Source organism: Stenella coeruleoalba (assembly GCF_951394435.1).
Source record: "Stenella coeruleoalba genome assembly, chromosome: 2".
NCBI lineage: Eukaryota > Metazoa > Chordata > Mammalia > Artiodactyla > Delphinidae > Stenella > Stenella coeruleoalba.
The window spans coordinates 59,333,764-59,349,133 of NC_137147.1; the positions used below are offsets into that span (position 1 = coordinate 59,333,764).

At 40.1% G+C, this 15,370-nt stretch overlaps 1 protein-coding gene across 4 annotated transcripts in view; it reads left to right on the forward strand.

Moving 5' to 3' along the window:
• The first annotated feature begins 959 nt into the window (after positions 1–959).
• The window catches only part of LOC307181767 (uncharacterized protein), a 624,007-nt gene continuing 609,596 nt past the window's right edge, over positions 960–15,370 (forward strand). For all 4 annotated transcript variants that reach the window (XR_013827030.1, XR_013827031.1, XM_079912585.1 and 1 more), the window contains exons 1-2: positions 960–1,377; positions 3,948–4,021. Coding sequence is in view for 2 of the 4 variants with exons in the window: in XM_079912585.1 (XP_079768711.1) it covers positions 3,993–4,021 (29 nt within the window). In the remaining 2 variants the exon portion in view is untranslated. The remainder of the gene's footprint in view (positions 1,378–3,947; positions 4,022–15,370) is intronic.

Genomic DNA, 15,370 nt, shown 5'->3' on the forward strand with positions numbered 1-15,370 from the left:
AGGCTTTAAAAATATGAGTGGGTATACTTTCTAAAATACCTGAATTTGTTTTATTGCTTTCACAAGTGTGAGACAACTTGGCTGTATGGTTGAGAAACGTTGCCTGCCATATCAGTAAACAAAGGATGCTGTGGCCATCAAGCCAGAGGCCACTGTAGCCACACCCAACTGTGCACCCCGAAGGGATTCAGGATGTAGAAAAGCAGGATACTGGCCCTAGATAGCTAAGGTGCATATCAAAGGAATAATTTCAATGAGCCCAGCCTCTTGCATCTTCCCATACACAGAAAAGCACTAAATTAATTAACTTGAGACGTCTGGTTTTCTTTAATTAACAGCAATCTTTCGATGTTCCAACTACCTGGTTTCTGTTGCAAAGCTTGTATAAACCCTGGCTCCTCTCTTACCTCTTCCGGAGCAGCCCCTCAGAGGTATCTGAGAGCCTTTCAGGCTTAAGTCCTCAGGAAGTCCACCGAATAAAACATAATTCTCAACTTTCAGGTTGTGCTTTTTTTTCCCCAGTCAACAGCTGTGTATAAAATTCTTGGGTCAAAATAAGTTTCCCCTCAGCTGTAGCAGAGTGGGGACAAGGTGCTTCTAAGAGCAGGCCCCAGACACCTCCACAGATTTGCACACTTGATGGTTGCTCCTCAGCGTGGCCTGGTCCTTGGCCAGGCCTCACAGGTGGCCAGGAGGCTGGTGGCCACCTGTTTTTGCCTTTTCCCTGGCAAACACCTCCCCACTGGGCCTTGTCCTTGAAGCTCGGGCACTGAAGGTGAGGAGTGAGCAGAGAGGGTTTGCAGAGGGCTGGGCCCCTGATTAAGGCTCGTCTGGGATGGGGGGTGGGGCGACCGGAGAGGGCGCGGCCCTGGTAGAGTCCCTGTGGCCCCGCGTCACGAGAGCCGGGTAGGCAGCCGACTCCTTAATGTCCTCCGTGTGCTTCACAAAGAAGCCGTGGACGACCTGTGTGTTGGTGACGGCCTCCAGCAGCGTCCTCTGCGGAAAGTTGAAGCCGTACACCCAGCCGGACTCCACCACTGGGCGACCCCAGCGCCCCAGGCCGCAGCGCTGACCCCGGAACTCCTGCGGGCGGAAGCGGCAATGCGTGCTGCGGCACGCAGGTTATCCCGCTGCCGCACGCAGGTTATGCCGCCGCCGACACTCTCCGATGTAGTCCGGGCCCACTTCCGCACCGGCCTCGCTGCGGCTGCGTCTCCGGGCCTGGCATACTGAGCCGCCACACAAAGTCCCCAAGTGCAGCTGGTGCAGCAGGTGGGCCACGTGCGGCCCCGTGGCTCGCGAGCCCGTTGGGCCTGTGCCCGGTCGGCCTGACGAACACGGGCAGCAGCGCCGGGGGCTCCAGGCCCGGCCCAAGCGGTGAGCGTTTTGTACTAAATATGGGATGGTTTTGGTTGTGCATTATTTCATAACCTAGTTATATCACGTAGAGATAAATGATTTGCTTTGAAAAGTTTTTCACAAATGAGAGTTTAAAAAAAGTATGGTTTAAAAATACATAAAGGGGTCATACATTCTGAGCAAAATGACTAAAATAGCATAATATTTAAGGGTCATTGTCATTGGTTGTTTTGTAATTTATTCTGTAGAAAGAGGGCAGAGAACCTAGGAATTACTAGTGTTTCTCAGCAGAGCATATGAGTGCTACTCCCAGTTAGTACTGAGGTAAACTTGGCTTTCTTTAGAGAACGTTGTTTTTTTACCCCCTCAAGTATGACTTTTATTTAAAGTTTTTATCAATTTTGGACTCTGTAGTAAATATTGAATACATCTGGTTTTGTGGTAGATGACTCATAGTTGTTGTTTCAGGAAAATCTGTATTTTTAATTCTATTTGGTCTGAATAAATGAGTTTTGTAATAAGTGCTTATGGTTAGAAATGGATTAAATGAACTCTGGAAAAAACAAACAAAGAAACCAACCCAAAAAACCCCTCAGAACAAACAAAAAATGAGTTTCCCCTTAAATCTTTTAAAAGATTTTTTTCCCTGTCCTTTGGCCTTGAATGTTGCAGTACATTTTATTTTAATCCAGGGCAGGAAAAAATAGGGGCATTATGGTATCGTGGTTCAGAGGACTCACTTTAGTACCTCACAGACAGGGGTTTCAGGCTTCTATTTGTCACTTACCTGCTTACCACTTACCAAAGTCATAAGATTTTGGGAAGGTTAAGCCTCAGTTTTCCCACTAGCATGAGGAGGGAACCCAATGATGGTATTTAACCTCACAGAGTTATTGTAAACATTCAGAGTTAATTTGTATACAGTATTTAGCCCAGTACCTGTTATGTTACTCAATTATTATTTATTTGATTTCCCCTTCTGTCTGTTAGGACTTTTTTCAGGAGATGTCAGTTGTCTGAATTTCAGTCTTTCCTTTTCTTTTTCCTTTGTGGTCATCATCTTACCTCTTATTGTTTTCTTACAAGTTTATTCTCATTTTTTCTTTTATCAAACCTCCCTTTTCTCTCAGCCTAGATTTTAACTCTGCTAATGTGTTTCCAAAACTTTTTAAAGTCGTGAAATATAATATACATACAGAAAAATGTATATATCCTAAATGTACACGTTGAGGAATTTCTAAGAGAGTAAACCATGTGTACCAATTAAGGTTAAGAAACAGAACGTGGCAGCATCCCATAGGCTCCCCACATGCCTCATCCCACGGACAAACTCTTTGTTCCTCTCAAAGGTAACAGCCTTCTGACTTTGATGGTAATCACTGCCTCGTTTTTTCTTTTTTAATCATTCGACAACCTAAGTATGCATCCCTAAATATTGCAGTTTAGCTTTTAAACTTTATGTATAAGAAAACAGCCAATACGAATTTTTTGTCTGGCTTCTCCACAGGTCACTGTATTTATGACTCTTTTTTGTGTTGTGCTGAGTAGCTGTATGCTGCTCATTTTCATTTCTGTATGGTATCTCGTTGTGTACATCACCATACTACCCGTCTAGAGGTGGACAGTTGGGTTGTCTATGGTTTTTGGCTACTAAAAAATGCTGCTATAATATTCTTTAAAAAATTTAAAAAATACAAATTATATGTATTTAAGATATACAACATGATGATTTGATGTACATATACATAGTGAACTGATTACCAGTCAAGCTAATTAACACACCTTCTCCTCATATAATTTAATTTTTTGTGATTAGAGCACCTGAAATCTGTTCTTAGCAAAATTCCAGTAGCCAACACAGTATTATTAATTTGAAATTTGTATGCTGGTGCACCCTGTGATATTTCTTAGGGTAAGTATCCACTGGAGGGTTTGTTGGCTAATAGAGCATACATATAATCAAGTCTACTACATATTGTGAGAACATTCACCAAGCAATGCTGTGTGCTATAGTGCTTTTAATTTCTTTAAAAACATTCATTTTACCCTCTCATTTCACCCTGTGCCTTCCTTGTCCAGCTTCTCTTTTTTAGATCCTGTGTGTTTTTAAAAAAAATTATTTATTTATTTATTTATTTATGGCTGTGTTGGGTCTTTGTTGCTACGTGTGGGCTTTCTCTAGTTGTGGTGAGCGGGGGCTACTCTTCATTGTGGTGCGCGGGCTTCTCATTGTGGTGGCTTCTCTTGTTGTGGAGCACAGGCTCTAGGTGCGCAGGCTTCAGTAGTTGTGGCTCACCGGCTCGAGCAGCCTCAGTAGTTGTGGCACACGGGCTTAGTTGCTCCGCGGCATGTGGGATCTTCCTGGACCAGGGCTCGAACCCATGTCCCCTGCATTGGCAGGTGGATTCTTAACCACTGCGCCACCAGGGAAGTCTCCTGTGTCTTTTTATATTGTTTTTGAAGACTAATCAGAGTTTGGAAATTTTCTTCTGGAATATAAAAAGAGTTATTTTCAGATGTTAACTCTTTTTTCCTGGTCTCTGATTTGTTGTTTTTTTTTTTCTTTATCCTGTATTTTTTCCCCATAGACTCGTGTTGGTTTTTTCTTCTTTTGTTTCCTTGAACAAGGTGAGATGAGTCCAGACTCCTGTCATCAGACAGGGTGAGTAGACTTTTTCTTATCCCCCTCACCCATAACTTCCACAAACTGTATTGATGTGGTTCAGAGATGTTTTGGTATGATCTATTTTTCGCAGGACATGTGAAGGGCATGCCGGTTGATGCTTTTGCACTTTCAACCCAGTTTCCCATTTCTAAGTAGGCATTTGTTCAACTGACATACTGTCTATCTGTGATGCTTGATTCTGTGATATGTGAACCAATATAATGCACAAAGGCTACAATCCCTAGTATTCAGTGTTCATAGCGAGGACACAGATGTCACCAGTCCCTCCCTGCATCCCCTGCCACCTCTGTATACATACTTATTGTCCCACTACTTTCTGGTATTTGCAGTCTCTGCCTGGATGTAGAGATTTGGAGGAGTGAGGTAGGAAAGGGGAGTCTTGTGTGGTATTGTGTTTGACCTGTAGAAAAGCACCCAAGGAGCACAGAGAGCAGCTGCCTTTGTCTCTGGTTGCTCCATTCTTTTGGACTCTGAGTCAGGGGACTGAAAGTGGGGGAATAGAAATACCTTTTATGAATTTTAAACCAAGCTACAAACCCTGGTCTGGGGGTTAGTGGTTGGCAGGAGCCTGAGGGCACCCTCTGGGCAACTCGTAATAATCTGTTGATCTGGGTGCTGATTACACAGATGAGTTTGGTTTGTGAAAATTCAATGAGCTACACACCTATGATGCATGAACTTTTCTATATCTATATTTTACTTCAATAAAAAGTTTTTTTTTAAAGGTTAAAAATAATTTTTGTTTGTATATTTTTTTCCCTAAGTGGCTTCTTTTTCATGAGGCAAACCAGGGTATGTGGTGTGATGAACAACAATTAGGTTTTTCTCAGTGTATTTTCAAATGCCTTGGGCTTTGTGTTGATTCCACTAAGATTGTGGCATGAGGTTATTGATCATTTAGTTGTGTGTGTGGTGGGTTTAGTCTTAAATTTTCATGGATTATTTAGTGTGAACATAGGAGCATCTTTATGGGAGGATGTTAACCACATTCCACTTTGACCTGGAAATTATAACACATTACATTTAATTATCAAAGTAGAGAAACATGAGGGCAAGGTGTGTGTGTGTATATATATATATATATACTTTTTTTTTTAAAGATTTTTTTTTTGATGTGGACCATTTTTAAAGTCTTTATTGGAACTTCCCTGGTGGCGCAGTGGTTAAGGATCAGCCTGCCAATGCAGGAGACACAGGTTTGAGGCCTGGTCTGGGAAGATCCCACATGCCGCGGAGCAACTAAGCCTGTGGGCCACAACTACTGAGCTCGTGTGCCTAGAGCCCGTGCTCCGCAAGAAGTGAAGTGATAAGGAACTGTCTTTGAAGAAGGAGTTGCTGGAATTTTGTAAGCATTTTAGGAGTTGGGATGGATTTTAGGGAAGAAAGGGCAGTGTCAGCCTAGTAGTATCATGCTTAGGAAGCTGAAACTTTAGTGTATAGAATATGGAAGAAGTATAGTGAATAGTGTATGGAAGAAGCTTAAAATCCCATGGAAAATCAGTGGTGAAGCTGGGGCATGGTTATACCCCACTGACTACAAGTGTCTGTGAGGACAGTATGATGGAGTGGAAACAGCACGGGCATTATATGTAAGCTTAAAGATTTGTGCATTTGACCCTTGAACAACATGGGTTTGAACTGCGTGAGTCCATTTATATGTGGATTTTTTTTCTGTAGTAAATACTATGGTAATAGAGATGCAGAACCAGGCATATGGAAGAACCAGGAATACAGAGGAACCATATGTACAGAGGGCTAGCTATAAATTGTACACAGATTTTTCAGCTGCACAGAGGGTTGGTGACCCTAACCCCTGAGTTGTATTTGGGTCAGTTGCATTTGAATCCAAGTTTTTACTCTTTATAATTGCTTGACCTTGACCAAATTAATTTACTTGTCAGAGCATCAGTTTTCTCATCAATAAAAAAATGCAGGAAAATAATACTACCTCATTGGGTTGTTGCTGAGAGAATGAAATGTGAATGTGAAAACGACTTGGTATAGTGCCTGGGACATAGAAGGTTATCAGTAAATGTTATATTCTCTTTTTTCATGCATTCTCCTTTTTCTCAATCCACTCTTTATGAGTTTTTAAGAAATTTACTTTATTGAAGTATAATTGATTTACAATGTTGTGTTAATTTCTGCTGTAAGCGAAGTGATTCAGTAATATATATATATGTGTGTATACATATATGTGTATGTGTATACACACATATATATACATTCTTTTTCATATTATTTTCCACTATGGTTTATCACAAGATATTGAATAAAGTTCCCTGTGCTCTACAGTAGGACCTTGTTGTTTATCCATTCTATATATAATAGTTTGCATCTGCTAATCCCAAACTCCCAACCCATCCTCATTATAAATTTTTTTTTTTTTTTTTTTTGCGATACGCGGGCCTCTCACTGTTGTGGCCTCTCCCGTTGCGGAGCACAGGCTCCGAACGCGCAGGCTCAGCGGCCATGGCTCACGGGCCCAGTCGCTCCGTGGCATATGGGATCTTCCTGGACAGGGGCACGAACCCGTGTCCCCGGCATCGGCAGGCGGACTGTCATCCACTGCGCCACCAGGGAAGCCCCTCTTTATGCATTTTTAATGTCACATTTGTTGCCATGGCAGTTTTGTAGCGAAAGCAATAAAAAAATCAAGAATTTCATTCATTCATTAATTTATTCAGTCAACATATTTTTTCCAAGTACCTTTCCCCAGTTATCTTTTATTGTATAATAAGTCCCCAAACTTAGTGGCTTAAAACAATAAAACTTTATTTTCATATAGTTCTGCAAGATGGGCTCAGCTGGAGAGTTCTTCTGCTGATCTTGCTGATGGTCAGTCCGGTGGCTTATTCAACTTGTGGGTCAGGTCGCGGCTGGATTAAACTGGGACACTGGGTTGACGGGGCCTCTCTCCAGCAGAGTTGCCCAGTTTCCCACGGGCTCCCATGGGCTCAAAAGCAGAAGTTCGAGGTCTTTTCAAGGCTTAGACTGGGAACTGGCACAGGGTCATTGCTACTGCATTTTATGATTAAAGCTAGTCACACGGTGTACCCTAGTTATGCGGAGGGAAGCACATGAGTGTGGGTCACTGGGAGCCTCTGATATAATAGACTATAACAGTGACTACTGCTGTGGTAGATATTAACAAAGGGGTGGGGATATAAGGAAGTGAAACTGATGTTGAAAGGTTACATTCTAGTTGGAGATATGGTGAATATACAGGTATTGTTAAATAACACTGAATTAAAACTGTGATGCCTTATACATAGCATCTGGTGTCAGAATCCCTCTTTTCTTTTTGGGATCCTCCCTTACCCCTTCTCAGTGCATGAATTTTGGGTAGAACTGATCTTGATCCCTGTTCCAGAGGTGAGCATGTAACTCAGAGCTGGGCCTCCTACTAAGAGCCCTAGGACTTCTGCTATGATTTTGGAAAAGAGGGTCCTTTTCTTCTGGGATTTCCAACCGTTAGGATTATATAAGCCACCTTGTAGGGAAAGCTTGCTTTAGAGAGAAAATGCACAGAGGCAAAGCAGAGCCAAAGACATGGAGAAAGAGGCAGAGAGTCCAATGACATTGATTGAACTTCTGCACACAGCTAGCTGGGCCTTAATTCCTTTTATTTTCTGCCGTGGGAACCAGTGCAGTTCATTTATTAGATTTCTTGCCAGTGAAAGAGAAGACAATGTGGGCTTGAGTGCCAAGATGAGTTTTATAAACAGAAAGAGGCAGGAAATCAGAGATCAAGATCAGAGGGAGCTGACGCAACCGGGGAAGTGGCTGTTGAAGAGGTGGACTTCACTGGGCTGGGAAGAGGGGGGAAATAAGGGCAGAGGAGAAGTGTGTGGAAAGAAAAATTTCTATTATTGAAATGCAAACAATAAAATGTGATAAAGAGTAGGTGAAAGCAAACTCACCAAGTCAAGTCTGGCGAAAGTGGAAGTTAAGTAGACTTCTTATCGCAGATCTTCATGCCTTCAGACAGTTCTTTTTCTTAGTAAAGGCAGAGCACATTTCTCTTAGAACAGTATTTGGAAAGAAAAATGAAATGCAAAGGGAGAGAGACAGTAGTTATTAACTAATTCTTCCAAACAGTAGTTTGGATGATAACAACAACAACAAGAGAAATGCTTTGCATTCATTTGGGTTGAACAGGGCACCTCTTCCATTTTTAGTCCAGTGAGTCTCACAGAGACAATAACATCAGATAAAATAATGTCAGATCTGGCCTTTAGCATTTGAAAGGGGAATGTGACCTTTAAGTTTTAAAGGAAATGAGAAAGGGATTACATAATTAAAAATCTGTTTCTGTCTCTTAAAAGCAATTCAATTTAGGTCAGGAGCCAACAGTCGCCCTTTCCTTCTAATTGTTTTGTCTTGGCTCCTGGTATCCTGTTCTTGTTTCTCCTGTGAATAGTTCGTTAGTGTTGGGCCGATGTCCCCACTGGGTGTACCATGTTAATGGGGGAACAATAGAAGCAGTATTGTCATCCAGGAGAAGTTAATACTGGATCCAAAATAGAATGACAAACGAGAACATGTGCCTCTTACACACCTTTTAGTAGCAAACCCTCAGCTGGGGTTTGTTTTTTATTTGACCTTTTTGATAAACCTGCTAGTAGGGAGCATGGATGAAAATATTCAGTCCCATTCAATTGCTAAGGTGCTGAGGCTGTCCCCTTCTACCCAGGCCATCTTACGTTTAACATTTAAAAAGAGATCAAGTAGAAATATTTTAAAAAATCTTGCAGATGTATATTTGAGTATAATTAATATTAAAATCAAGACTAAACCACTAAACCAATCACTTAGTTATAATTCTGAGGATACATGATAAAAAGATAAGTCATTGAAAAGTACAAAAGACTAATTAAAATTTTAATTTTTGACTAGGTAATGAATTCACAAGTTTCAAACATCAAAAAATATAAAGAGGTTTATCTCTGTCCCCCTTCTACTCAGTGGCTATTCCTCACAGGTAAACACTGTTAAAAGTTTCTTATTTAACCCTTCCAGATAATTTTTATGCACATAGAAGCCAATCTGATATATGTTCTTTATTTTCCTTTCTTTTGTGAACAATTGACTGCATACTTTACACATTTCCTGCATCTTCATTTTGCTTTTTCACTTAATAATACATGTTGGAGATGAGAAGACTGATGATTTTAAAAGAGCACTAGATGTGGACTCTAGAGATTTGTGTACAAAGCTTATCACTATATCTGTAGCATAATGTTGCCTCCTTTTAGAAAGAGGTATAGTAGAAAAAAAGCAAATGCTGGGTAACTACTTGGATGATAATCTTCAGCCACAGCTACTCAGTTTTCTTTATGGCAGCCTTCTTTACTTTTTACATATGTAAGTCATATTTCTTGTAGAAAATAGGACATAGAAATAAGCAAAAGAAAGAAATCATTCATAATTTTTGCCTCTCAAAAATATCCGTTTTCATCTTGGTGTTTATTGAGAATCTTTCCTTCCTCCCTCTGTCTCCTTGTAGTTTTCTCCCTCTTTCTCTGTGTACACATATACACTTATTCACAGATACACGCAAACATACATATTTTAAAAAGATCCCATTATACATATAGTTCTGCAACATGATTTTCTCACTTAAATCAATGAAAATAGGTGTATACAATAGCTTTATTATTTTTTTAATTCACTCTTTTTAAAAAAATATTTTAGTTTTGGCTGTGTTGGGTCTATTTTTGGTTGCAGTGCGCAGGCTTCTCATTGCAGTGGCTTCTCTTGTGGAGCACGGGCTCTAGGCATGCGGGCTTCAGTAGTTGTGGCACGCAGGCTCAGTAGTTGTGACTTGCAGGCTAAGTAGTTGTGGCGCACGGGCTCCGCGGCATGTGGGATCTTCCTGGACCAGGGCTTGAACCCGCGTCCCCTGCATTGGCAGGCAGATGCTTAACCACTGCGCCACCAGGGAAGCCCTATACAATAGCTTTAAATCACAGCCAATTATTCTACTGCATGGATAATCCATAAATTATTTTACCAATCTCCTTTGGTTGAACATTTCAGCAACTTCAAGTATTTACTGTCATAAACAACTTCACATTCTGCTACATTCTTAAGTACTTAATGTCTTATTGACAGGAGATTTTCAGATACTTTGCCAAAAGGCATTTATTTCCCCTTTATTCTGATTTTTTTCTCCCCTCCCCTCCCCTCCCTAGCTCCCCTGTGTCTTTCTTTTTTTAGAAACACTTTCATTAGTAATGTATTTCATTCTTTCCTGGTAAGATAAGGAGCCTGAATCAGGGTGGGCACCTGGCAAGGAGGCTAAGAGGAGGCTTAACAGCTGGTGGTGAAGAGGAAGAGAGGTTTCTGCCTCTGTAAACTCCCCATGGTCATTAAGGCAGCGTACAGCCCTGCCTTTACACATGCCTCCCAAGCTCATGTATGTCATCCTTCTCTGATGATGCTTCTTTTCTCTCTTTTGTTTGTTTTGACATAGTATTTTAATGAGAGCTCACTGGTATAAAAATGTAGCCCATGTGGCCTAAATGTATAGTGTCCCAAGTTGGTTACTTAGAAAGACAAGACTTATTTGGAGACATAAGTTCTGACATGTTTATTCGAAACAAGAAGCCTCACTATCTTGTGGTACTGTTAGGCATTTCACCGGAGTAGAGTCTGTAGGCTGCAAGGGTTGGGAGTTAAGAGTAGGATGCTGGAAATTAAAATAAGGGCCACTTACCTGAGCCTGTTGGAGAAGAAAAATACATTTGAATAGGGTGAGAGCATCCATAATTGTATTATGTCTTAATTTGCATCTCATCTTCCAGGCAGGTCATGCTGGGTAGCAGAAACAATTAGCATTTCATAATGTAGTAATCCTGTATTCTAGAAAAACAACCCATATGTGAAAGCCAAATTAATTCACAGAATGATGACACTGAACTCACCGGCGCCTTCTTTGGTTCAGTCCATGCGTGGTTTGTACTTTCTGAGGCAGGGGAAGCAGAGGAAATTTTGGAGATAAGGGCTTCTCTCCTTTGAGGAAGATACACGCTGTTGTAGTAATTTTCCTTCTGCTCTTTCAGTGTGGTGTTGTGTATTTGTGTGTGTTCTCATCTGAGCTTCTGGGCTCAATTCTCCATTCTTTCTCAATTAATTCACAGTTTCTGTGAGCACTGCATCACAGAGGCATGAGCCTTTGTTACTGACAATGAGAGACTAGGGTGTGTTTATTTATCCCTTTGTGATAACTGACTCATCTTCATCTGCCAAATCGCCTGGCCTCAAGGTTGGAAAATTGGGATGTTATTTTCAAGCTGTAGGTTGTTAAAGTAAATAATCTTTCTCCCTTCAATTGCAACTAATCGATGTCTTTCTTGGTAAGTGGTTCAAATTCCTCCATATTTCTTTAAAAAAAAGAAGTACTAGGTGTATGAGGAAGAATCATTGACACTCAAGACCCCATCTTTCTAACCATTTTAATGTAGCATAACATTTCCTAAACTGCATCTGAGCACAAGAATTTTCTGGAGTCTAATTTTAAAGGTTTTCAGGTCTTCTGGCTAGATAGCCTGTGTTTGCCCCTCTGGACCTGCTTTCAACTCTTCTCCGTCTGCTCCACGTCCCAGCAGTGTGACCTCTAGAAGTACTTCAGTGTGCTCGTCTGACTTTTGACTTCTGGTTTGGTTCAGCCTTGGCAGGAGGTTGGAGGGAAAGAAGTTGGGGTGTTCACCTCCCCAGCTCTTTCCCTGCAGGCCACAGTGTTATAAATCATGATGAAACAACCAAATGCCTACTTTAGATTAGGACCTACTCACCCCTAGTTCCCAAAGATAAAGAAAAATCAGAGCCTTTTTGTTGTTTCTTTTAATGTTTTTGTTGTTAATTACTATGGAGAGTGACAAAAGTAAATGACATTATGAAAGTTTAAGAAATCTTATCTAGGTCTTATAATTATTGTCTCTGGGCTATAGTTCCTGACTCCTTTTTTAAGTCATAACAAAGTCTTTGTGTTTACTTCATATTGAAAAAAATTATGAAGAATAATAATTCATTTCAAAGGTGGCTTCTATATATTTAACCCCAGTAATGGTACCACTCAGAATGGCCCAGCCAACATGGAAAATATGAATGGACATACATGGCATGGTTGGAATATTCAGTCTGGCCTTTTAACCACTAGTTTGAGGCTCCATAAAATCGATTCAGTGGAGACAGATATTGATCATGAAGACAGCTAATGCAAAGAGATCAACTCTGCCCATTTCTCCTCATTTTCCCAGCAGCTCCTCAAGGTCAGGGAACATGTCTGCTTCATTCTGTAGATCTTTATTAGGCCTAGGACAGGACTGTCCACAAAGGGAGCCCTTCCAGTTGCCCTTGAAAGAAGAGAAGATATTCAAGGATTCAGTGAGTTATTTTGACTAAAAGTAAACACAGCATCTTGAAATAGTGAATAGATAAACCGGACAGAAAAACATGCATGTGAGAAAGTGGGAGAGATGAGATTGCAGTTGTGGGTTGGGAACAGCCTGAAGAAGGCCTGGAAAACCAGGTCAGAGAGCTGGAACTCTGTAGAAAATGAAAAGGCATTAAAGGGAATTTCTGATGCATTTCTCTTCCTTATGCTGGAAGGAAGCTACAGGGAGCTTGAGAGGGAAGAGAGACAATATAGGAAAACTATCTTTTCTCAGTTCTCATCTGTCTCATGTAAATTCTGTAAGGGCAGGGAAGGTATGTTTTGTTCCCTACTGCATCCCCAGAGCCCATTGCAGTGCCTGCATAAGGTGGGTCTTCTGGAAATGCCTGTCTTCCCTTCTCCTTTTCAGTTGTTTTTAGAAAACTATAGTAGGAAGAGCTAAACTATGAATGTATTTTTGATTTTATCCGAAATCAGGTGGCATTCTTTATTTTTCCACAGGGGTGCTCATAATCTTGATAGCACCTTCATCTGGTTATTATATTTTTCTGTTTTATTTAGTCTTAAGGGAATGCATTTGAGGTAGTTTTGAATTTTTTATATTTAAGTTTGATATTAAATATTGTACTCATAATGCTATTTTGTGGCATAATGTAAAAACTCATTTTAAAAAAGGAAATAAATTTACTTTGTTTAAAGCTTAAGATATCACATATTTGTATTAATACATTTTGTATATATAGATATATTAATGTCTTGAGGTAGACTCCCAGGGGATTATTTCTGAAGTAAAACCCTCAGGGACATTTTGTGTGTTAAAAAATATAATTATAGTGCTAAACTATAAGCAAATGTTTTCTTTTCCAGTCTAACCAAGTATGGACCTCAGCTTATATATATATATATATATATTTTTTTTTTTTTGCGTTACACGGGCCTCTCACTGTTGTGGCCTCTCCCGTTGCAGAGCACAGGCTCTGGACGCGCAGGCTCAGCAGCTGTGGCTCATGGGCCTAGCCGCTCCACGGCATGTGGGATCTTCCTGGACCGGGGCACAAACCCGTGTCCCCTGCATTGGCAGGTGGACTCTCAACCACTGCGCCACCAGGGAAGCCCTATATTTTTCATTTTGTTTCAAGAAGTATTAGTTCAGTAAAAAACTCAAGGAATTAAGATACACAAAAACAGATTTTTTATTTTGTTACTAAAGCATCATTAAGACCAAAAATGACATGTATCTTAGTGATGATAATTTATCTATTCAAGCATTTTAGTCAGAGTATTAGTTTCTGAAGAACTTCAAAATTATATAAAGTATAATTCATCTTAAAAACCATATTGAGAGCACTGTTTTTACCTGTCGTTTGCACTTTACTTGCCTGTCACTTACACTATTAACCCCACTGAGGCATATATGCAAAAATGCATTTTCCGTATGACCATCTGGTACTATCACACTGACAATCACTTACCTGGTTACTACCATACTATGTGGTTGTCCCTTTTTTTCTTGAAAATTAGCTTGATGGGTTAATTTTTAAGGGTTAGCAATAACGGGCTGAATTACAAGTTACCACTAAAATAATAAGTCCTTATATGATGGAATCTCTTTTTCTTGCTGCAGAGTCTCTTTTTAATGGGTATCTTCTGCCTAGAATGCCTGTCCCCTTCTTTGTCTAGTTCAGTCCTGCTTTTCTATGTTGCCTGACACCCAGCAGGCATCAAAATATTTGTTCATCGAATGAGTACATTCAATAATTAGTGAGAGAGGAGGTTTTTAAGCCTGAGGATAGCAACAAAAAATAAGTTGGTATAAGTGTGTCCACTAATATTACACACCAGTTACATTCAGATAGGATAAAGTTGTCTGGAGGCTAAAGGGAGCTGGCATTGTTTATTTTCTCCAGGCTAAGGAAGATAGAATCCAGTAACTGCCAGGGACATGGTGGGGGGAAAAAAAAACATAGCGGAGTAGAAGAGATATTGTGAAAAGATCAAAAGGATGTTTCTTTTACCTCTTCTTCCTGCTCCTGCTTATTGTGTTGACCACTGAAACTGGGCCCATGCATGGGATCTTGATAGAGGTGTCTGAGATGTTGTCTCATAGCCTAGTGGGAGTTGGTTGTTATTGATTTTGTGAATTTGCCTAATCAGATATCATTTATTCTGTAGTATATTTGCATAGGTGGTTGTTGAGAAATAATAAATGATTTATCTTTTGTTTAAAAATGATCTGGATCTTTTTTTATCTTATTTTTCTTATTTATATATCTTATTTATATATGAATTCTGATCGTATATTGTGGAGGTTATCAGGCTTGTCACTGCAAATAACAGCAGTAATCTGGGACTGCAGAAAATATTCTTCGTGAGGATCTTAGTATTAAACCCAAAAATCTTAAAAAGAAGATAAATGACCCCTAGAATATTAGAAGAGACCCTCAGGTCCCCAGTGGGTGAGACATAACATGGCATCTGCTGTTTGGCTCTACACATAGTAGTTGCTTAAGAAATGGCGCTGTTTTTGTATTTCCAAGGGCTGAATTTTGGGCTATATAATTACAGCCTCAAAAATAATGTGGTGAATATTTGTAGATTTTTAAAAGAATGTTAACATTTCTATTTTTTATTTAAGGGAAGGAAATAAAAACAAACCCTATTACTTAATGTTTATTCTCCCCCAAAGCTAGGTTACTCTTTGGTTACACTGGACACTTTGGGACTCTTTGTTAAATTACTACTTGGGCTCTTGGTTGGCAGAACAGCAGAGGGCTGTAATGCATCATTTTGAAAGAAACCAGAGCAACTCTTGACCTTGGGTTGTCAACAATTGTTTACTCTGTTTTTACTTGGCCACTGATGTCATTAGAAGCACATACTATCTTTTGAGTAAAAAGACAGTAATATTCATCTTGTTATATATT